This window comes from Zea mays, chromosome 5 (genome assembly GCF_902167145.1).
Source record: "Zea mays cultivar B73 chromosome 5, Zm-B73-REFERENCE-NAM-5.0, whole genome shotgun sequence".
NCBI lineage: Eukaryota > Viridiplantae > Streptophyta > Magnoliopsida > Poales > Poaceae > Zea > Zea mays.
The window spans coordinates 17,941,876-17,966,495 of NC_050100.1; the positions used below are offsets into that span (position 1 = coordinate 17,941,876).

Below are 24,620 nucleotides of genomic sequence, written 5' to 3' on the forward strand. Positions count from 1 at the left end.
ATATTATTGGCCTATGCTACTTACCATGGCTTTAAGCTTTATCAAATGGACGTGAAAAGTGCCTTCCTCAATGGACCAATCAAGGAAGAGGTCTATGTTGAGCAACCTCCCGGCTTTGAAGACAGTGAGTACCCTAACCACGTCTATAAGCTCTCTAAGGCGCTTTATGGGCTCAACAAGCCCCAAGAGCATGGTATGAATGTCTTAGAGATTTCCTTATTGCTAATGGCTTCAAAGTCGGAAAGGCCGATCCTACACTCTTTACTAAAACTCTTGAAAATGACTTGTTTGTGTGCCAAATTTATGTTGATGATATTATATTTGGGTCCACTAACGAGTCTACATGTGAAGAGTTTAGTAGGATCATAACACAGAAATTCGAGATGTCTATGATGGGGGAGTTGAAGTATTTCTTAGGATTCCAAGTGAAGCAACTCCAAGAGGGAACCTTCATTAGCCAAACGAAGTACACTCAAGACATTCTAAACAAGTTTGGGATGAAGGATGCCAAGCCCATCAAGACACCCATGGGAACCAATGGGCATCTCGACCTTGACACGGGAGGTAAGTCCGTGGATCAAAAGGTATACCGGTCGATGATAGGTTCTTTACTCTATTTATGTGCATCTCGACCGGATATTATGCTTTCCGTATGCATGTGTGCAAGATTCCAAGCCGACCCTAAGGAAGCTCACCTTACGGCCGTAAAACGAATCTTGAGATATTTAGCTTATACTCCTAAGTTTGGGCTTTGGTATCCTAGGGGATCCACATTTGATTTGATTGGTTATTCGGATGCCGATTGGGCGGGGTGCAAAATCAATAGGAAGAGCACATCGGGGACTTGCCAGTTCTTAGGAAGATCCTTGGTGTCTTGGGCTTCAAAGAAGCAAAATTCGGTCGCTCTTTCCACCGCCGAAGCTGAGTACATTGCCGCAGGTCATTGTTGCGCGCAATTGCTTTGGATGAGGCAAACCCTGCGGGACTATGGTTACAAATTAACCAAAGTCCCTTTGCTATGTGATAATGAGAGTGCAATCAAGATGGCCGACAATCCCGTCGAGCATAGCCGCACTAAGCACATAGCCATTCGGTATCACTTTTTGAGGGATCACCAACAAAAAGGAGATATCGAGATTTCTTACATTAATACTAAAGACCAATTAGCCGATATCTTTACCAAGCCTCTTGATGAACAATCTTTTAACAAACTTAGGCATGAGCTCAATATTCTTGATTCGCGAAATTTCTTTTGCTAGATTGCACACATAGCTCATTTATATACCTTTGATCATATGCTATGACTAATGTGTTTTCAAGTCCACTTCAAACCAAGTCATAGGTATATTGAAAGGGAATTGGAGTCTTCGGCGAAGACAAAGGCTTCCACTCCGTAACTCATCCCTCGCCGACGCTCCAAGTCTCTCTCCATTCTTGGGGGAGAAAGCATGAGCACCAAGAAAAGGACTTTGTCTTTGGGGAGAAAGTAAGAGCCCAAGGCAAAAGGACCGGACTTCGTCTTTGGTATAATCTTAACTCACTCATTTATGACCAAAGAGGAAGAAAACACTTCGAGGGCTCTAATGATTCCGTTTTTGGCGATTCATGCCAAAGGGGGAGAAAATATGAGCCCAAAGCAAAAGGACCGCACCACCACCAATTTCAAAAACTTAGTGTTGAATATTATCAATTGATTTTCCTATTATGTTAAAAAGGGGGAGAAAGTAGTATTTCAAAATGATATATCAAAACCCTCTTGAACACTAAGAGGAGGATTTCATTTAGGGGGAGTTTTGTTTAGTCAAAGGAGAAGCATTTGAAACAGGGGGAGAAAATTTCAAATCTTGAAAATGCTTTACAAAATCTTATTCATTTGCCTTTGACTATTTGCAAAAGAACTTTGAAAAGGATTTACAAAATAGTTTGCAAAAACAAAACATGTGGTGCAAGCGTGGTCCAAAATGTTATTTAAGAAAGAAACAATCCATGCATATCTTGTAAGTATTTATATTGGCTCAATTCCAAGCAACCTTTGCACTTACATTATGCAAACTAACTCAATTATGCACTTCTATATTTGCTTTGGTTTGTGTTGGCATCAATCACCAAAAAGGGGGAGATTGAAAGGGAATTAGGCTTACACCTAGTCCCTAATTAATTTTGGTGGTTGAATTGCCCAACACAAATAATTGGACTAACTAGTTTGCCCAAGTGTATAGATTATACAGGTGTAAAAGGTTCACACTCAGCCAATATAAAGATCAAGTTTTGGATTCAACAAAGGAGCAAAGGGCCAACCGAAGGCACCTCTGGTCTGACGCACCGGACTGTCCGGTGCACCACCGGACATGTCCGGTGCACCAGAGGACTCCAACGCAAACTCGCCACCTTCGGGAATTTCTTAAGGCGACTCCGCTATAATTCACCGGACTGTCCGGTGTACACCGGACAGTGTCCGGTGCGCCAAGGAAGATCAGCCTCAGGAACTCGCCAGCGTCGGGAAACTTCAACGGCTAGTTCGCTATAATTCACCGGACTGTCCGGTGTGACTCCAGAGCAACGGCTAGTCGACGCCAACGGCTACCTGCGGCGCATTAAATGCGCGCGCAGCGCGCGCAGAAGTCAGGCGCGCCCATACTGGCACACCGGACAGCAAACAGTACATGTCCGGTGTGCACCGGACACCCAGGCGGGCCCACAAGTCAGAAGCTCCAACGGTCAGAATCCAACGGCAGTGATGACGTGGCAGGGGGCACCGGACTGTCCGGTGTGCCATCGAACAGACAGCCTTCCAACGGCCACTTTTGGTGGTTGGGGCTATAAATACCCCAACCACCCCACCATTCATTGCATCCAAGTTTTCCAGCTTCCAACCACTATACAAGAGCTAGCATTCATTGCAAAGCACACCAAAAGAGATCAAATCCTCTCCCAACTCCACACAAAGCATTAGTGATTAGAGAGAGTGATTTGTAGTGTTCATTTGAGCTCTTGCGCTTGGATCGCTTCTTTTCTTTCGCATTCTTTCTTGTGATCAAACACTCACTTGTAATTGAGGCAAGAGGCACCAATCGTGTGGTGGCCCTTGCGGGAAGTTTGATTCCCAAGTGATTTGAGAAGAGAAGCTCACTCGGTTCAAGGGACCGTTTGAGAGAGGGAAGGGTTGAAAGAGACCCGGCCTTTGTGGCCTCCTCAACGGGGAGTAGGTTTGCGAAAACCGAACCTCGGTAAAACAAATCCGCGTGTCACACTTCTTATTTGCTTGCGATTTGCTTTTCCACCCTCTCTCGCGGACTCGTTTATATTTCTAACGCTAACCCGGCTTGTAGTTGTGTTTATATTTGTAAATTTCAGTTTCGCCCTATTCACCCCCCCTCTAGGCGACTATCATTAACAACACAAGGACTGAACAAGTTGTGTTTGATATTGTTGACATGGAATACCCTTACAATGCAATCATTGGTCGTGGTACTCTCAATGCCTTCGAAGCAATTCTTCATCCAGCATACCTTTGCATGAAGATACCTTCGGACCAAGGACCTATTGCCATTCATGGAAGCCAGGAAGCTGCCAGAAGGGCCGAAGGAAATTGGACAGACTCAAAAGCAATCCATAACATAGATGGAGCTGAAGCTTGTGAGCAGTACAAGTTTAGAAGGGAGAAAGCTGCTTCGGCTAAAGCTGCTTATACATGATGTCCGAAGCTACCATTCATGAAGCTTCGGTGTTATAGCATGTCCGAAGACGAAGGATCGAACCGACTTAAAGATAGAATGACCTTTTAGCCCATAAGGGTCTGAGTCATTATTGTAAACTTTTATAAGGGGCATGATTGTAATTCCTTACAGGCTGTGTCCTGTGTCTATAAATAGTGAACAGTATTCCTTTACTGTTCACGCATTCCTGTAATTGCAAACGCATTGCTCGGGAATTATTATCTATCAAGGCAAAGGTATAAATGTACTTAAACACTATGTTCTGACATTTTATAATAATATAATAAAACATGTGAATGATGTTGCCTATTTCTGATACATTTATCTTTAGTGTTTTATGTTTTATTTCATATTATTTAGTAAGTTTAATCATGAAGGTACGACCTTCGTGATATTCTACTCATGGTCTTCGTCCGAAGTTCATTAAATCCTCGAGGAGATAATGCTTCAAGCGGACGAAGGGCATTAATATTTAACATTTCATGTTGCCTTGTTCTTAATTCATAGCATTTGAGAACAAGTCCCAACACATTCAATTCTTCAATCTTAGCAAGTAAACTAACATTATCATCTCTAAGATTGGAATCTGAATCATCATTAACATTAGAATCAACCTTAGCAATTAATTTAGCATTTTCATTTCTAAGGTTGGCAATAATATCATGACAAGTGCTTAGCTCACTAGATAATTTTTCACATTTTTCTACTTCTAGAGCATAAGCATTCTTAACCTTAACATGCTTCTTGTTTTCTTTAATTAGGAAGTCCTCTTGAGAATCCAAGAGTTCATCCTTCTCATGAATAGCACTAATTAATTCATTTAATTTTTTCTTTTTGTTGCATGTTTAGGTTGGCAAAAAGGGTGCGCAGATTATCCTCCTCATCACTAGAATTATCTTCATCACTAGAGGATGCATATTTAGTGGAGGATTTTGATTTTACCTTCTTCCTTTTGCCGTCCTTTGCCATGAGGCACTTGTGGCCGATGTTGGGGAAGAGGAGGCCCTTGGTGACGGCGATGTTGGCGGCGTCCTCGTCGGAGGAGGAGTCGATGGAGCTCTCGTCGAAGTCCTACTCGCGGCACACATGGGCATCGCCGCCCTTCTTCTTGTAGTATCTCTTCTTTTCTCTCCTCTTACCCTTCTTGTCGTCGCCCCTATCACTATCACTAGATAATGGACATTTAGCAATGAAATGACCGGGCTTACCACACTTGTAGCACACCTTCTTGGAACGGGGCTTGTAATCTTTCCCCTTCCTTTGTTTGAGGATTTGACGGAAGCTCTTGATGATGAGCGCCATCTCTTCATTGTCGAGCTTGGAGGCATCGATGGGGATTCTACTTGGAGTAGAATCTTCTTTCTTCTCCTCCGTTGCTTTGAATGCAATGGGTTGTACTTTGGGCGTGGAGGAGTTGCCTTGCTCGATGATCTTTTTGGAGCCTTTGATCATTAGCTCAAAGCTCACAAATTTACCTATGACCTCCTCGGGAGGCATTAGCGTGTATCTAGGATCACCTCGAATTAATTGAACTTGCGTAGGGTTAAGGAAAACGAGGGATCTTAGAATAACCTTGACCATCTCATGGTCATCCCATTTGGTGCTCCTGAGGTTGCGCACTTGATTCACCAAGGTCTTCAAGCGGTTGTACATGGCTTGTGGGTCCTCGCCTTGGTTGAGTCAGAACCGACCGAGCTCCCCCTCTATCGTCTCACGCTTGGTGATTTTAGTCACCTCATCTCCTTCGTGCGTGGTCTTGAGCACGTCCCAAATCTCCTTGGCGCTCTTTAATCCTTGCACCTTGTTATACTCCTCTCGACTTAGAGAGGCGAGGAGTATAGTGGTGGCTTGAGAGTTGAAGTGTCAGATTTGGGTGACCTCGTCCGAATCATAGTCTTCATCCCCCGGTGATGGTACCTGTACTCCAATCTCAACAACATCCCAAATGCTAGTGTGGAGTGAGGTTAGATGATGCCTCATTTTATCACTCCACATATTATAATCTTCACCATCAAACATAGGTGGTTTGCCTAATGGGACGGAAAGTAATGGAGTATGTTTGGAAATGCGAGGGTAGCGTAGGGGGATCTTAATAAACTTCTTGCGCTCATGGCGCTTAGAAGTTACAGACGGCGTGTCGGAGCCGGAGGTGGATGGCGACGAAGAGTCGGTCTCGTAGTAGACCACCTTCTTCATCTTCTTCTTCTTGTCACCGCTCCGATGCGACTTGTTGTGTGAAGGGGATCCCTTCACCTTGTTGGTGGACTCCCCGGATGGAGCCTTCCCATGGCTTGTGGTGGGCTTCTCGCCGGTCCCGATCTCCCTCTTGGTGGATGCTCCCGACATCACTTCGAGCGGTTAGGCTCTAATGAAGCATCGGGCTCTGATACCAATTGAAAGTCGCCTAGAGGGGGGGTGAAAAGGGCGAATCTGAAATTTATAAACTTAAGCACAACTACAAGTCGGGTTAGCGTTAGAAATATGAACGAGTCCGAGAAAGAGGGTGAAGAGCAAATCGCAAACAAATAAAGAGTAAGACACAAGGATTTGTTTTACCGAGGTTCGGTTTTGGCAAACCTACTCCCCGTTGAGGTGGTCACAAAGACCGGGTCTCTTTCAACCCTTTCCCTCTCTCAAACGGTCACTTAGACCGAGTGAGCTTCTCTTCTCAATCAAACGGGACACAAAGTCCCCGCAAGGACCACCACACAATTGGTGTCTCTTGCCTCGGTTACAATTGAGTTGATCACAAGAAAGAATGAGAAAAAGAAGCAATCCAAGCGCAAGAGCTCAAATGAACACAAGTCACTCTCTCACTAGTCACTATTTGATTTGGAATGAACTATGGACTTGGGAGAGAATTTGATCTCTTTGGTGTGTCTTGTATTGAATGTTATAGCTCTTGTAAGGTGTAGGAAGTTGGAAAACTTGGATGCAATGAATGGTGGGGTGGTTGGGGTATTTATAGCCCCAACCAACAAAAGTGGCAGTTGGGAGGCTGTCTGTCGCATGGCGCACCGGACAGTCCGGTGCGCCAAGGACACTGTCCGATGCGCCAGCCACGTCAGTCGGCCGTTGGGTTCTGACCGTTGGAGCTCTGACTGGTGGGACCTCTGGGCTGTCCGGTGGTGCACCGGACAGGTCCTGTAGACTATCCGGTGTCCCTTCTACGCGTGCTCTGACTCTGGCGCGCACTGTAGCGCATTTAATGAGGTTGTAGTCGACCGTTGGTGCGAAGTAGCCGTTGCTACGCTGGCACACCGGACAGTCCGGTGTGACACCAGACACTGTCCGGTGCTTCACCGGACAGTTCGATGAATTATAGCGGAGCGGCCTCCCATTTTCCCGAAGGTAGCAAGTTCAGCGTCAAGATCCCTGGTGCACCGGACACTGTCCGGTGGCACACCGGACAGTCCGGTGCGCTAGACCAGAGTGCCTTTTGGGATGTCTTTAGCTCTCTTTATTTGAACCCATCTTTGGTCTTTTTATTGGCTTGTTGTGAACCTTTGGCACCTGTAAAACTTATAGACTAGAGCAAACTAGTTAGTCCAATTATTTGAGTTGGGCAATTCAACCACCAAAATCAATTTAGGAAAAGGTGTAAGCCTATTTCCCTTTCATTTGGAGCCTTTGATCATTAGCTCAAAGCTCACAAACTTTCCTATCACTTTCTCGGGAGACATTAGTTTATATTTAGGATCACCACGAATTAATTGAACTTGAGTAGGGTTAAGAAAAATGAGTGATCTAAGAATAACCTTGACCATTTCATGGTCATCCCATTTGGTGCTCCCGAGGTTGCGCACTTGGTTCACCAAGGTCTTGAGCCGGTTGTACATCGCTTGTGGCTCCTCCCCTTGATGAAGCATGAAGCGACCGAGCTCCCCCTCAATCGTCTCTCGCTTGGTGATCTTGGTCACCTCGTCTCCCTCATGCGCGGTCTTGAGTACGTCCCAAATTTCTTTGGCACTCTTCAACCCTTGCACCTTATTATACTCCTCTCGACTTAGAGAGGCGAGGAGTATAGTAGTGGCTTGGGAGTTGAAGTGCCGGATTTGGGCTACCTCGTCCGAGTCATAGCCTTCATCCCCCACAGATGGTTCCTGTGCACCAAACTCAACAATGTCCCAAATGCTAGCGTGGAGTGAGGTTAGATGGTGCCTCATTTTATCACTCCACATACAATAATCTTCACCGTCAAAAACCGGTGGTTTGCCTAGTGGGACGGAAAGTACAGGAGTGTGTTTGGAAATGCGAGGATAGCGTAGGGGGATCTTACTAAACTTCTTGCACTCATGGCGCTTAGAAGTGACGGACGGCGTGTCGGAGCCGGAGGTGGAAGGCGACGAAGAATCAGTCTCGTAGTAGACCACTTTCTTCATTTTCTTCTTCTTGTCGCCACTCCGGTGCGACTTGACGTGGGGAGGTGATTCCTCCCTCTTCTTGTTGCCGGACTCTCCCGATGGAGCTTTCCCGTGGCTTGTGGCAGGCTTCTCGCCGGTCACCATCTCCTTCTTGGCGTGAGCTCCCGACATAACTTCGAGCGGTTAGACTCTAATGAAGTACCGGGCTTTGATACCAATTGAAAGTCGCCTAGAGGGGGGTGAATAGGCAAATCTAAAATTTACAAACTTAAAGCACAACTACAAGATGGGGTTAGCGTTAGAAACAAAGTCGAGTCCGAAAGAGAGGGCGAAAAACAAATCATAAGCAAATAAGGTGGATGACACGGTGATTTGTTTTACCGAGGTTCAGTTCTTGCAAACCTACTCCCCGTTGAGGTGGTCACAAAGACCGGGTCTCTTTCAATCCTTTCCCTCTCTCAAACGGTCACTTAGACCGAGTGAGCTTCTCTTCTCAATCAATTGGGACACTAAGTCCCTACAAGGACCACCACATAATTGGTGTCTCTTGCTTTGATTACAAAGAACTTGGGAACAAGAACAGATGAAGAAGAAAAGCGATCCAAGCGCAAGAGCTCAAAAGAACACAACAAAACTCTCTCTTCTAGTCACTAATGCTATGAGTAGAATTGGGACTTTGGAGAGATTTTGATTCACTCTATTTGTGTCTTGTATTGAATGCACTAGCTCTTGTATTGGGTGGAATGTCTGAAAACTTGGATGCAATAAAGTGTGGTGGTTGGGGGGTATTTATAGCCCCAACCACCAAAGTTGCTGTTGGGGAAGGCTACTGTCGAAGGGCGCACCGGACAGTGTCCGGTGCGCCAGCCACATCACCCAACCGTTAGGGTTCGACCGTTGGAGCTCTGACAAGTGGGGCCACCGGACAGTCCGGTGGTGCACCGGACAGGTCCTGTTCACTGTCCGGTGCGCCATCTGGCGCCTGCTCTGACTCTACGCGCGCAGTCGGCACTGTTCACTTTTGCAGTCGACCGTTGGCGCTATAGCCGTTACTCCGCTTGGCGCACCGGACAGTCCGGTGAATTATAGCGGAGAGGCTTCCCAGATTCCCGAAGGTGACAAGTTCGGAGTTTATCTCCCTAGTGCACTGAACACTGTCCGGTGGTGCACCGGACACTGTCCGGTGGTGCACCGGACAATCCGGTGCGCCAGACCAGGGCAGCCTTCGGTTGTCTTTTGCTCTTTTTATTTAAACCCTTTCTTGGACTTTTTATTGGTTTGTGTTGAACCTTTGGCACCTGTAGAACTTCTAATCTAGAGCAAACTAGTTAGTCCAATTATTTGTGTTGGGCAATTCAACCACCAAAATCAATTAGGAAAATGTTTTAGCCTATTTCCCTTTCACAGGGCACCAAGCCTACCCCTCAAGCAGATCACCCTACCCGTCACGTTTGGCGATGTAACACCCCATCCATTCTCGGACCGACAGTACTTACTCCTGACAACCCTCTAGGATCATAGACCATCCCCATAAACCAACATGAGTCTTTTGTGTGCACTGTGTCCTCACTCGTACGCACCCGGGAAAACTTCTCGGTCGGTCACCCATCCTAAGATTGCGCTAGGCCAAGCACGCTTAACCCTAAGGTTCTTTCGAGGCAGGCTTCTAAAAAAGAAGATGCATGTTGTTTGTATGAGTACTCTATTAATTCTATTAAGCATTGGACTAAAATATCACAATCCACCCCCTTAGAAAATCGACATCCTCATCGATCAACCCCAAGCCAGGAACCTCCCCCTCTTGGCCACGTCTGTGTGTTCAGTGTCGTCATATGTCATGCCATGTGACCACTCTAGGTCCACATACGTCATGCGCCATATGCTCGAACCCCTAGCCCACACACGCCCGTGAAACCATGAGGATCGACTCTTATACCATTTGTAACACCCCGTCCACTCCCGGACCGGTGATACTTACTCCTGACAGCCATCTAGGATCATAGACCATCCCCACAAACCAATATGAGTCTTTTGTGTGCACTTTGTCCTCACTCGTGCGCACGAGAAAACTTCCCCGTCGGTTACCCATACCAAGATTGCTCTAGGCAAATCACGCTTAACCCCTAGAAAGTACCGCATCCTAGGACCTACCCTCTCGTCATCGAGCTCATCGTGGACTCGAAGCGCCTCTACAAAGCGTTCATGGACGAAGGAAGCAGTCTCAACATTATATATATTGAGACATTTGACACCCTGGGAATTGCGAGCTGTTACCCAGCCCCGCACCATTCCATGGCGTCATACCAGGGCACCAAGCCTACCCCTCGAGCAGATCACCCTACCCGTCACGTTTGGCGATGTAACGCCCCGTCCATTCTCGGACCGACAGTACTTACTCCTGACAACCCTCTAGGATCATAGACCATCCCCACAGACCAACATGAGTCTTTTATGTGCACTGTGTCCTCACTCGTACGCACCCGGGAAAACTTCCCGGTCGGTCACCCATCCCAAGATTGCGCTAGGCCAAGCACGCTTAACCCCGAGGTTCTTTCGAGGCAGGCTTCTGAAAAAGAAGATGCATGTTGTTTGTATGAGTACTCTATTAATTCTATTAAGCCTTGGACTAGAATATCACAATCCACCCCCTTAGAAAATCGACATCCTCATCGATCAACCCCAAGCCAGGAACCTCCCCCTCTTGGCCGTGTGTTCAGTGTTGTCATATGTCATGCCATGTGACCACTCTGGGTCCACATACGTCATGCGCCATATGCCCGAACCCCTAGCCCACACACACCCGTGAAAACCATGAGGATCGGCTCTTATACCATTTGTAACACCCCGTCCACTCCCGGACCGGCGATACTTACTCCTGACAGCCATCTAGGGTCATAGACCATCCCCACAAACCAATATGAGCTTTTTGTGTGCACTTTGTCCTCACTCGTGCGCACGGGAAAACTTCCCCGTCGGTTACCCATACCAAGATTGCTCTAGGCAAATCACGTTTAACCCCTATGTTCTTTCGAGACAGACTCCAAAAAAGAAGACGCATTTTGTTTTGTATGAGTAATCTATTAATTATATTAAGCCTTGAAATAGGATATCACCATCCACTGGAACCAGGATATCACAGGCGATCCCTTGAATTTGTGCACAGAGCGACGTTCGAGGTGGACTTCCTGGGATCCTATAATCCATCCTCGAAAGGCCATGCTACACTAACTTCATGACCATACTGAACTACACCTATCTAAAGCTTGCATCATTTCACAACTAGGAGGAAGGCCGGGGTGTAACTATTAAGAGGGACTAATAAATATAGATCAAGGTCCTATTTGAGACTGCTTCAACTTCATAAAATTTGATGAAGTTGATAAAATAGATTATTGGAAGCTTTAAAAATCGTAAAGTTGAAGTTGCAAGATTTTAGAAGACATTTAATAAATCACTTTGTTTTTTATTTAAATTTAAAATATTTTTTTGAAACCTTTATAATATACACCACATCATCTCGACGTTAAAGCTGGAACCAGATCAGTGCCAAACATCTCGAAATATAAGAGAAATTCGACCCAATATACATTCAGGGAGAAGCTCGGCCCAGACTGTATTCAACCCATCTGGCCCAAACGTCAGGCTTGCCGCTGCCGATCGGTTAAGCCCTCGTCCGGCCGTCCCCAACTCCAACTCCTGTTAAACCCTCGCCTTTCCGCCGCCCGTCGCTTCCCCCAAACTATCGTGTTCACCACCGACGGCGGCGGCGAAACACCTTGTCGCCCTCTACCGAAATCCCAGCCCAAGCGTGAGCGCCCGCTCCCCACCAGTCACCATGGCGCCGCGCTCCCGCAAGCGGGCTTCGCGCCCCAAGCCCCGCCCAGGCTCCCGACGTGGTGGCGGCGGAGGGGACGACGACCCCTTCTTCGAGTCCGCGCCCAAGCGCCGCCGCGGGGACCGTGACGAGGACATAGAGAGCGAGGACAGCGACGACGACGGCGTGGCTGCGCTTGGCCGCGGATTTGATGAGGATGGGGACGAGGGCGGTAAGGAGGATGAGGACGAGGAAACGGTGGGGGAGAAGAAGATGCGGATAGCGAAGGAGTGGCTGAAGAAGGTCACTGAAGTCGCTAAGAGGGGGCAGGAGGATGACGATGAGGATGAGAACGTGTCGGGAGGGAGACGGGTGGCGGAGATCCTGCAGAGAAAGCAGCTCGAGGAGAGCGGCAGGAAGCGGCGGGAGATTGCCGCGAGGTCAGAAACAAATTTTCCTCGAGTTATCTCCAGAATGGTAGTTTGTCAGATGTACTGTTTATGAAGTGACACGAGTTTAGTATATTTACCTGCTTCACGATCATAAATAGCTCATTTGTGGTTTGCAAGTAACCAGTTAATCACAGCTCGTAATTTCACAAATGGAGGAGCAGAACCTCCATTCTGTAACTCATTTGGGGTTTGCAAGTAACCACAATTTGTAATTTCACAATTGGAGGAATATAACCTCTTTTGGTTTAGGGTAGTGATTGTAGTGGAGATTGCTCTTTAGCTACTGGTTAATCCACCTTGAAGCAAATTACATTGCAACCCTGGCCACTGGGTTTGGGAGAGGGGGGGGGGGGGGTGCAAATCAGCGATAACAATAGGAACATCATTTGTGGCCCAGGGATTAATTAAAAGAAAGTGCTGGTCACTGATTTTGGATTGTGTATGCTATATTAAACATAAAGTGGCACTGCTGTATTAATTTTACACAACTCCTGTACATCAGGCGCCTGAGATTTGTGAAATTTCAGGTAATGGCACCTCATGACAGCAATGAGCGGTGGTTGGAAGGGGTTAGGGTTTTGGCAGGCTACTGGGTGATCTAGCCTTAGAAAGAAGCAGAAACTTGTTGGAGGCAGTTTGACCGGTGAAGCAAAGTGCCGTCAACAGCGGGCGGTGGACCTTGAGAGTTGTTAATATGGAGTTTTGAGAGTTGTTAATATGGAGTGGGAATGCTGTGGCCATGTTCTGAGGAGTGGGTGGGGGGGGGGGGCACTCACAAGTCACAGTTGAGCGAAGCAGGAAAACACTTCATTTCATGTTTGATTCAAATCAGACAGTTCATACACATCCCCTAACGAGTGAAAAAGTAGGTGCCTGTATTATAGCAGGTCCATGGTAATGGTTATAGAGTTATAGAACAAGTGATAGCTTCAATACTTTGAGGTACTGAAATTTACCAAGAAACCATAGAGTAATAACCTCATTTCCCACCTAGATGCTAGTGTTTTGCACTACGTGTTCGTTTTTAATGCTTGAAAGTGGCCTTAAATATTTTTTTATTTAAAGATGAGAAATTTAGTTGACATTAATCTATTTACATGATGAGGAACTAAGGGTTCATTTCCACCCCTTTCTTTAGCGTTGTTGGTTGCATTGAATGATTGAATCATATTTTAGTACAGGTGGGATCTGTTTCGCTAGTGTACATAACTCTGTTGAAACTTGAAACATGGCCGAAGGGATACTACATTTTGACTTCTTGGAGAATATGATTCATATATTGAAGTGGAAGGTGCTGAAGCTAACAGTATTGAATCAATACTGAGATGGAATATGTTTATGGTCTCTAGTATCATAGCAATGATGGTGTCCTAATTGAACCCATTATGCATTCTGTAATCTTTACTGAACAGCCTTATTAAAAGAATCCCATGTGTATTTAAGTTCAACATTGAAATTCTATGTGTACAGATGACCATGAAAACTTTGTGTCTGGACTAGTGCGAATTACTAAACTGTGTGAAATTGTTGCAGGGTATTACCACCAGGCCCTCAGGATGGCTTTAAGGTTCTTGTGAAGCACCGGCAACCTGTTACTGCTGTTGCTTTATCCAAGGATAGTGATAAGGGGTTTTCAGGATCAAAAGATGGAATCATTATGCATTGGGATGTTGAAACTGGGAAATGTGAGAAGTATATATGGCCAAGTGAAGATGTGTTGGTTTCACATCACGCTAAACCGCCAGTATCAGCTAAAAGAAGCAAGCAAGTGCTGGCTTTAGCTGCCAGTTCTGATGGTCGTTACTTGGCGAGCGGTGGCTTGGACCGTCACATTCATTTATGGGATATTAGGTCACAGGAGCACATACAGGTATCATATCAATTCAGGAGTTGTACTTTGCAATTTTGAGATATATATGGAAGGCAGTTTGTTTGGATCAAATATATCCATATTCTCCATGCACCATGTAACATTTTCTTATTGCTTTGAACATCATGCATCAATGCTCATAAATGTCTTGCTAGATATAGCAGTATGGTACCTGCTGAACATTACCCAGTTCTAATCATAAATTGAATATCGTGAAACGAAACCAGATACAAATTCTTCCAGGTTAGAATATAATTAGTGTAATAATAGTCTGAGCCAAAAAAACATACCTTGCTACAGTGAGCTACAATTATCATGTAATATACATTGAAGAAATCACAATAAGAGAAATTTTAGAATATAAAAGAAACTGTAGGTATAGTTAAGCTGAGATGCTTTTTGAGCCATTAGTTATGCTGAACATCTAGCGCACTAAACAGTTCAATTCAAAAGCTTAAAGATGTTAGGAGAAGGTAGGCAATTCACTTGTACAATTCAACTTACCTAACTCCATTCAATAATGCAGTTATTTCATTATTCGTTTTGCAGGCATTTAGCGGCCATCGGGGACCAATATCATGTCTTGCTTTTGCGCCAGACTCTTCAGAGCTATTCTCTGGTTCTTTTGATCGTTCAATAATGCAGTGGAATGCAGAGGATAGAACATACATGAACTGTTTATATGGGCATCAGAATGAAATCTTGACAATGGATGCATTTAGTAAAGAGAGGATTCTTACTGTAGCACGGGACCGTACAATGCACCTTTGGAAGGTAATGTTGTAACTAAGTACATACGTGATCTGTGTTTGTCGTCTAGCTGTCCTAGGGCAGAAGATTTTCTTCTGGTGAAATGGATGAAGACATGAAGTTATCTAATAAGGGATCATTACTTCATTAGGCATTGTATGGAAAAATCTGTTTCCATACCAATATGGTACACATTGCCAAAAGAGCACTTAGCCCTGTAGCTCACAGCAGCAACACTGGTGCCATCCTGTATGACCTACCTCTTCCATTTTCCTTTGATATTGTTTCAGAGACTACATGCTTTAAGTAGACTAGTCACTACTGAACGCCGGCATAAATGCTACAGTTTTGTTTCAGAGGTTTTTATTATTGTATAAATTATGATTATCTGCGAGTTTTGCTGAGGATTCACCTAAAGCAATGCTACATGCATTATCCTTTTCAAAGCTATGACAAAATAGTTTATGAGAATTGATGTAGATTCTCTACTATTAACTACCCCCTTCATTCCAGACTAATTTGTTTTGGCTTTTCTAGATACATGGCTTTTGTTGTGCATCTAGATATACACTATGACTAGATACATAGTAAACACTATGATTCTAGAAACGCCAAAACGGCCTATAATTTGGAATGGAGCGAGTATATGTCATTGCTTTTATACACAGAATAATTTCAATCTGTGTTTGTGTATGTGAATGATGCAAGCCTCTAGTTTTATTTTTATTTTTATTTAGGATTTAGGAAACCTCTAGGGTTAACTACTATATTGGCACACTGTTTTATAGAAGCATCCTTAAATTATTTATTTATCATTTGATAAGGGGATGTGATTGATTCATGTTGTAGACACTGCAGTTTACTCTGTGAATTGAAGTCTCTTCGTTCTTGGACAGATTCCAGAAGAGTCACAGTTAGTGTTCCGTGCTCCTGTTGCCACATCTTTAGAGTGCTGCTGCTTTATTGATGACAAGGAGTTTTTGTCTGGATCTGATGATGGAAGCATTGAGCTTTGGAGCATAATGAGGAAAAAGCCTATCCTCATAGTAAAAAATGCTCATCCAGTATCATGTACTGACCTTAATTCAGTTGACAACGATGATGAGTCACCTAAAGGTAAGATGACAACCCCTTTATGAGTGCAAAGTTTTGCTATTCGCTGGTCTGTTTTGTTTTCATCAACTCTCCAATTATCAATAAGATGGCCTTGTTTTAGTATCAATTTGCATCGGGCTATCTACAACAGCCATCCTATCCCACTCCACATCCACTCCATATTTCAAACTTCACTTTGCAAACAGTTGAGTGTTATGAACGCTATTGTTGGAGATGGCCTCATGATTTTACTACTATACTTGTACCTTATATCCGTGGAATCCTTATTGCTTTATGGAGACAACGATGGGACGGGTGGAGTAAAAACCCTCCCGCGATCGCACCCGTGAAGTCTACCTAAACCCGCTCGCGATCGCACCCGCGGGTGCAATTCCAAACCCGCACCCGAACCCGTTGGGTTTTGGGTCACCAAAGGGTTTTTACTTAGCTATATCTATGGGTTTTTACTTACCGTACACTTTGAACCAATTAAGTACCAACAATGGAGTTATATCTATGGATTTTAAGCCTTCTCACGTTGAGGGCAACAAAACAAATAATTCATCATTAGCTAAGTTACTTACTCAAAATAATCACTATTGTATCTTAACCATTTTTTAACATAATGAAGAATGAACTAAATTTCGGGTCGGGTACGGTCACCCGCGGGTTGAAATAGAAACCCTCACCCATGCCCGCGAAACTTTGGGTTGGGTGCAGGTTGCACCCGTGGGTCAAAATTTTCACCGGTACCCGCACCGGTTGGGTTTCGGGTTAAATTGCCATCCCTGATGCTTTATATTTCATTTAAATGCAGAAAATGGAATACATAAACCTGAAAGCGTGTCGTCCGCAGCCCAGTCATGGGTTGGTACTGTTGCTGCTAGAAGAGGTTCTGACCTTGCTGCATCAGGAGCAGGAAATGGTTTAGTTCGTCTCTGGGCTATCAAACCTGATTCCAAGGGAGTCGAGCCATTATTTGATTTGAAACTGGTATGATACTCTTGTTACTCGATTGTAGTCTTGAATATTATATACATTGCGGATAAGTGACCAATGCATTTGCATCTTGCTATCTATTGTTGAGACTTGACATGTACATGTGCTGGATTAAAGGACATTAATTGGATTTCTTAAATCAATCTAGGTCTTGTGGTAGTTTCTATGTTGGTCATATTCGCTCCAGTAATAAATAAGCGACGTTCTGGACAATTGGACACAAACATTATCTCCAGAACACAACTTTTTGACCACTGCTACAGTATGTTTGTAGCACATAGCAAAAGTATACTATTACTAACCAGTTGCACGTGCTTTGCTACGGTTTTTATATATCATATAAATAGATATTGAGATATTTATTCAAATATAATTATTATTTATTTCTAAACAATAAGGTACGTGTGGTCTGGTGGTTACCCCTAAAATTTCTGGAGCAGTGGGGTGTGGGTTCGAGTGCTCGCTTTGCATTATTTTTATATAATTATCGTTTGTTTCTAAACACTAAGGTGCGGGTGGGGTCGGGTGCTGGGCAAGCGTAGCTGAGAGAGCGGGGCACTGGGCATGGGGTGGGAGTGGGACAGAGTGTTGAGGGTGAAGCCATAGTAGCACCATGTGCTCACATTAGGTTTCTTAATAGAGTAGTATAGATGTACCTCCCTCTTAAACTATAAGATGTTTTAACTTTTCTAGATACTATATCTAAGTGCATAACCAAAGCTATGCATCTAGAAAAGCTGAAACGTCTAAAAAAAGGTGAACGAAGGGAGTAACTAATTTTCAACATGAATTTTATACAATATGTCTTTTGCATACATGGCCTTCATAATCCCAGATTAACTTGCTTAGCTGTTCTTCTGATTCATGGGAGGCCAAAATCGGTGTTCCCTGGGAGTTCCGCTGATATTGGCTGGGAGGTGCTTTATTAGTAACTCACCACACAAACACTGCATTGTTCATATCATATGTTTTTGGTGGGGTGATGTTTTGTATTCCTCTGTATCTGCAATTTTTTTAGTCAGAACAATTTTTCCTTTGCTGCTCACCGTAATGCTCACTGGTGCTTTAAACTGAAGATCAAGCAACCATGCAGCTGTGACCGATGATGTCAATGATTGGACAAACTGAAAACTTGCAGAAAGAAACACCATTAATAATTAAAATGCATTCTTTTGCTCAATTTAATTTGTCATTCTAACGATGTAAAAGAATGTTGAGCACTGTACTTTACCTCACAACGTGTCGCTGATATATATATATATATTTTTTTTTGTCACATCAGGATGGATTTGTTAATTCTCTCGCCATAGCAAAATCTGGACGTTTTATTGTTGCTGGTGTTGGCCAGGTTAGTATATGATGCTCCCTTTGTTACTACTGCCCAGATACTTTGTAGACTTCGTTGGAACCTTCTCGTGGAGGGAGATCCGTTATGTTATGTGAACTTGTTTTAGTAGAGCCTATGAGCTAGGTATGCTTTGCATTTAAGCTCTTTGTTCTGCTATGCTCTACGAGCTGAACCATGTGGAAGGATATTGCACCACAACACTGATCTTAGTGAATTTTTGAGTCTCAAGTTTTGTACTAAATCTCTGTTCCATCAGGAGCCTCGCCTTGGAAGATGGGGACGAGTCCGATCTGCTCAAAATGGAGTTGCAATTCACCCGATCCGACTAAAAGACGAGAAAGAGGACTTGTAGAGTAGATGATTGGTGTCTTGCCCCGTAGATGTTTATGAAGATCACACAGGCATTACAGTGGAGAGCGTTCATCCATCCAGCCTGCACTTTTGCAGCCACGCCACAGAGGAAAATCCGTTTCGAGAAGCTAAATGGATATCTGCAAGCAATGCGAATTTGGAGGGTGCTATAGCCTACAGATGATTTTGAGCTCCGGACATGTGGCAAGAGAATTTGTGAGGCGATTTTGTAACTTCTACTGCCTTCTGAAGCGACAAAAAAAAATAATTTATGAAACAAGGAGGATCCATATTTTTTCCCTGGTTGAGGGCATTCTTTTTTTTTTCTATTGACTAGATCTCCATCAGCTATTGAAGTGGATTTCTCTTTTGCTTTGATCAAGTCTTGAGCGCACGAAGAGTTCCATTTGGCTGCATGATGTTTATAAGCATTATAAAATGCAGTGAGGCCGTCCCTGAAACGATGGGTGGTGATTACGTAGGATCTACCTCTTTATATTTCTAGTATAAACTAGAACTTAAAATTTAATATATTATTATATATGAAATGTGTCACAAAAACGAGAACCTGACCAACACTGACGAAGTGACGAGTCGTCGTCTTTGGCAATCCACCTGCAGACTGCGACTGGCGATGGCCCTTTTGATCTCCCTTTGCAGCTCACAAGCAAGTTAACTGCACCTACGGAAAAGCAAGAGCAAAGCACGCGTGGATTTCTATTGGTCTTTTATGTCGTCTCATCGGGGTTTTTTTTTTCTTCCTAAAATGTATAGTGGAGTTATAGGACCTAATTAACCAGTTGTGCCCGTACGTGCAGAAAGGAGGAAGGGAAAGGAAGAAGGGCAGGTCAGAACGTTGAACAGATACATGCATAGAAGAAGAATACCATGCATGCATACTTTTTGTGCTAAATAAATGCATGCTGTGACCATTGCCTTCATTAAGGGGCAACCCATATGTGCTTGTTTACGCATGCAATTAGACAAAAGCTAAACATTGTGTGTGTAATTGGGCCCTTCCTCCCTCGGCCCTGAATTATGAGCAAAGCATGCCTCCCAAGCTAGTCGCTAGTACTACTACTACGTAGCACGCAAGCTATGGGCTCTCTCTGTCTCGGTTATATATTTCTTTAATACGGGTTTCCATATGTACTGTACTTTTTTTTGTGCACACCTGGATCACCAGATCGATCGATCACCGTCATCAATTGCAAGCGGTGCCCTTGGCGTACCGGCACTGCCTAGCTAATAATCATCCACACATACGATCGACCACATGCATGGTTACATATGGTGGCTTACATTATCAAATCATTATTAACTAAAAAATATGTATGTACGATTGCAACGGAATTCAATGCATGTCAGAATCGTGCTCCATATTGTTTGATCAATCCACTGTACGTAGTGGCCCCTACCCCCGCTTCAGATCCGCGCCCCTGCTTACATGCTTAACATTGCTTAATCTATGTGGATTGAGTGAGATTGGATGAGTTTAAATCACAAGCAAGTCAAACTTCTAATTAATTTTTTCCAATCACATCCAATCCATGGGTAACAGAATTAATCGAACAAGGTCTAGAAAGGGGCGCGGATGTGTATGGAAGAGCTTGTTTGGTTTGGAGACCGGGGAAACTTGCCCTGGCCCAGACAGCAAGACCGATTTTGGATAGCCGAGAAGGCTAGGTATAGATGGCCAACCGGGCCGCACGGCACGACACTGGCACTAGCACGACCAGGCACGATAAAAGATCCGTGTCGTGCTTGTTAGTGCCACCGTGCTGGGCCCTCGGCCCAGGCACGACACTATCAGTGCCTAGCCGTGCATGTTGTGCCGTGCCACCAGGCACGGCGGCACGCCAGTGCTAATGCCAGCACGGGCACTATGTCCAAAATACCTTCTTTAGCAACCAAACAGATATAAGATGATTTTATTATGACTTAACAGTTTCAAACAACATAAAAATGGTCACTAGCACCAGGATCTCAACAGTTTCATCGTCGGAGACGGCCATCGACCCACCTCGGAGTCCCGGTTCCTCAACGGAGTAAGACGGAGCACCAGGATCTAGGAGAGAGGAGAGGACGACCGGTCCGGCCAACCGGTTCCTCCACGGATTTGAATCCGGAGTACCGGGATCTCCACAGATCACACCGGAGGGGGAGAAGAAGACAGGAGAGAGGAGACAGATGAGGGAGAACGGAGCTAGGGTTATGGATCTGAGTTACCCGATTCACAAATGCGCAGATCCATGCGCCGTGCGCGTGTAAACCCTAATAAGCCGGAGCACCGGGATCTCCGCAGATCACACCGGAGGGGGAGAAGAAGATAGGAGAGAGGAGCTAGGGTTATGGATCTGAGTTACCCGGTTCACAAATGCGCAGATCCATGCGCCGTGCGCGTGTAAACCCTAATAAGCCGGAGCACCGGGATCTCCGCAGATCACAGTATCATACCAGAGGGGGAGAAGAAGACAGGAGAGAGGAGACAGGAGAGAGGAGCTAGGGTTATGGATCTGAGTTACCCGGTTCACAAATGCACAGATCCGAGCGGGGGAGAGCCGGAGAGGATCTCCGACGATCCGAGCGGAGGCGGAGAGCTGGAGACCGGAGATGGAGAGGCGGAGATGGAGACCGTAGATCGGAGCGCTGAGTGGAGGCGGAGGGAACGAGGGAGAGGAGAGTTCGCCGGTCGCTGCCCAATCGCCCGCGGCTGGGAGAGAGCGAGTGAGGCAGTGAGCGAGTTAGGGTTTGAGTGTTGCGGCTGCGCGGCTGGGGCGGTTCGGTTTACACGCGGTGGGGCGGCTGCGGCTCCGCGCCTGGGCCACGCGCGCTGCGGCGCTGGCAAATGGGCCGTGTCGAGGCCGTGCCGTGCCTGGGCCGAATTGGTGGCCCAGGCATGACACTGTGTACGGGCCATGCCCGACACTGGCATTAAAAGGAACGGGCCGTGCCGTGTCTGGGCCGTGCTTTTTAGTGCCGTGCCCGGGCCGGCCCACCGTGTTAGTGTCATTTGGCCATCTATAAGGCTAGGTTAAGACGCCTGGCCAGCTAAACATTGCTTAGAGAGGGATATGCCAGCATATTTTCCAACTCCCCCCAAGGAAAGGAACATTTATGTATACGCAAATACTCACTTACTATATTAAAAATGGAGACTCAAACTCAAACCCCCTGGAAGAGATCACTTGACTCTAAATCCGAGAGATTACTGCCGTGTCAGTGTAGGGAGCAACAGCAAAGAACGGGTGAGCCTCCGAGCTACTAGTATATATAACCTCTCGGCCCATCGTGACCCCCACTGTCTGGATATTATATTTCGATCTCAACCAAGGTGAGGTACGTGCATCGTGAGTTGGTGACCTACGGGATTTATTGGATGCTTGAGAGACGTCTTGGCCGATACAAGACGTGCGACAATACAGTAGAGTACTACTAGTAGTGTAGCTACTAGGAGCGAGCAGCTACCGCCAGCCAACCTACCCAAGGTCTGCGCGGTTGCTTGGCTAGTCCCGTCCCGTCCACCCACAGTGGCGGTGGACCTGTTTGCTGCGCGGCCTGCAGCGAACGGCGCGGCGTCAGTGTCACGCTTAAAATTCTCTTGCAGGCAGCCAATATATATATATATATATATATATATATATATATATATATATATATATATATATATATATATATATATATATATATATATATATATATATTCTCTTGCAGGCAGCCAATAATGCAAAGAAGACGACTCAAAGGGCGGCCGCGCCGCAGCCTTTCGTGTTCCGCTCCTGATGTCGTCTGCAGTCTGCTTCGATATATATATATATATATATATATATATATATATATATATATATATATATATATATATATATATATATATATATATGTATATATGGTAGGTATAACGGGAGCCATGGACTTCCAATAGTTAAAGAAAGCCCAGGCCGACCACCCCTGCAAACTGGTTCAACCAGCGCGCCTAAACAGGCTGTCGGGTGCGCCACCTGGCCCACGTCTGTTAGCGCAAAAAAAAGGAATGCATGCATGAGTCAAACACGATCCAATGCATGCGCATAAATTTAAGAAAGATATATGCGACAGTTTCTGTTTTTAAAATCCTTTATTTCCTTCATAAATTTAGGATCGCTGCAACAGCCATGCAGCTAGACGCGTAAGGACCATTTTATGATATATACTGAGACTAAATATGCTACACTGTGTTAATAATTATGCAATTCGATATACTGCGTAAAAATCTGTTACCAGCTGCATGCACACGAATTTATGATAAAAATAATGTGCAATGAAAGGAAATGAATTACACGCATAGAAACAAAAAATCGTATTTAATGTTTTATTTCCTTCATAAATATAAGATCCCTCCAACAGCCATGCAGCTAAAACACATTAAATCTAGTTTATGATATATACTGATACAAATTATACTACATGGTGTAGGTATTTATGCAATTCGTTACACTGCGTAAAAAATCTGGCATGTTGTTCACTGGTGGACGCACCTCCGGGTTGGAGCGTAATAACCTTAAGTTTTGAGCATAAAATCCCTCAATTATAAGCGTATATACCGAGCCAATGTGAGAGGTTGATAGCTCTAGTAGGTTGTTATTACGATCCTATTTTTATGGCAGATCCGAAAAACATGGCAGTCGCATGCATGCGGTTATACAGATCCTAAAATTATGGCAAAATGCATGCATGAGTCAAACTCGTTCCCTTGCATGCGCGTAAATTTAGGAAAGATATGTGTGGCGGTTTCTATTTTAAATGCTTTATTTTCTTCATAAATTTAGGATCGCTACAACAGACATGCAACTAAAACTCGTAATGACCATTTTATGCTATATACTGATACTAAATATGCTACACTGTGTAGATAATTATGCAATTCGGTATACTGCGTAAAAATCTGCTACAGGCTGCATGCACACGAATTTATGATGGAAAGAATATGCAATGAAAGGAAATAAATTGCATGCATAGAAACAAAAAATCACATTTAATGTTTTATTTTCCTTCATAAATATAGGATTCCTCCAACAGCCATGCAACTAAACGCATTAGAACTAGTTTATGATGTATACTGAAACAAATTATACTACACGGTGTAGGTATTTATGCAATTCCTTACACTGCGTAAAAAATCTGGCATGTTGTTCACTGGTGGATGCATCTCCGGGTGGAGCGTAAAAACCTTAAGTTTTGAGCATAAAATCCCTCAATTATAAGCGTAAATACCGAGTCAATTAGAGGTTGATAGCTTTAGTAGGTTGTTATTACGATCCTATTTTTATGTCAGATCCGAAAAACATGGCAGCCGCATGCATGCGGTTTCTATTTTTATACAGATCCAAAAATTATGGCAAAATCGTGGGAGTTTCCATTGCATGCGCGCAAATTAAGAACAACATAAATCAAGGAATTGACTTTTCAATGTGCATGCAGTAAACTGATATACGAACTCTGTGTTAAAGCATAAAATCATACAATTTTTAGCGTAAATAATACATGTGGTAGGCATAAAACACAATAAACGAAAAGAAAAATGCGCCGGATCAGAGGATGTCACGCGCGATCATCGCTGCGCGCATCTCGCCCCTTCCGTGACGTCGCTAGCTCGAACATCGCGCCTCATGCGTCGCTGTCACTACTCGCACGTCGACGGGCGTCGCTTGCTCGCCGGCCTTGGAAGTGCCGCCTCCTCGGGGCTTCGGGGACGCCGCCGCTTGCCTGCACAAGGGCCTCGCTGCGAATCGAGAAACCACTGCCACCGCGCGTCGAGGTAATGGAGTTACGGCCACCGGCCTGGGATCCGCCGCCGCTCGCCCTCTGGATCGGGGGCCGCCACC

General features: G+C 44.8%; 1 protein-coding gene and 1 non-coding gene across 2 annotated transcripts; both read left to right on the forward strand.

The window, feature by feature from the left end:
• Nucleotides 1–11,770: 11,770 nt before the first annotated feature.
• LOC100276857 (U3 snoRNP-associated protein-like EMB2271) lies at nucleotides 11,771–19,288 on the forward strand. The gene is made up of 7 exons (NM_001150561.2): nucleotides 11,771–12,334; nucleotides 13,880–14,216; nucleotides 14,766–14,990; nucleotides 15,863–16,082; nucleotides 16,879–17,054; nucleotides 18,343–18,408; nucleotides 18,665–19,288. The coding sequence occupies exons 1-7, from the start codon at nucleotides 11,916–11,918 to the stop codon at nucleotides 18,758–18,760; spliced, it is 1,539 nt and encodes a 512-aa protein (NP_001144033.1). The 5' UTR covers nucleotides 11,771–11,915; the 3' UTR covers nucleotides 18,761–19,288.
• On the forward strand, nucleotides 17,889–18,006 carry LOC111589458 (small nucleolar RNA snoR83). The gene has a single exon (XR_004849876.1). It is a non-coding gene; the product is annotated as a small nucleolar RNA snoR83 (small nucleolar RNA).
• Nucleotides 19,289–24,620: the final 5,332 nt, after the last annotated feature.

Bases quoted from the DNA above. Each gene is read 5' to 3' on its own strand.
- LOC100276857 (NM_001150561.2), top strand. From the start codon at position 11,916: ATGGCGCCGCGCTCCCGCAAGCGGGCTTCGCGCCCCAAGCCCCGCCCA. The intron at 14,217-14,765 runs GTATCATATCAA...TTCGTTTTGCAG, and splicing joins GGTCACAGGAGCACATACAG to GCATTTAGCGGCCATCGGGG. The intron at 17,055-18,342 runs GTATGATACTCT...TTGTCACATCAG, and splicing joins CATTATTTGATTTGAAACTG to GATGGATTTGTTAATTCTCT.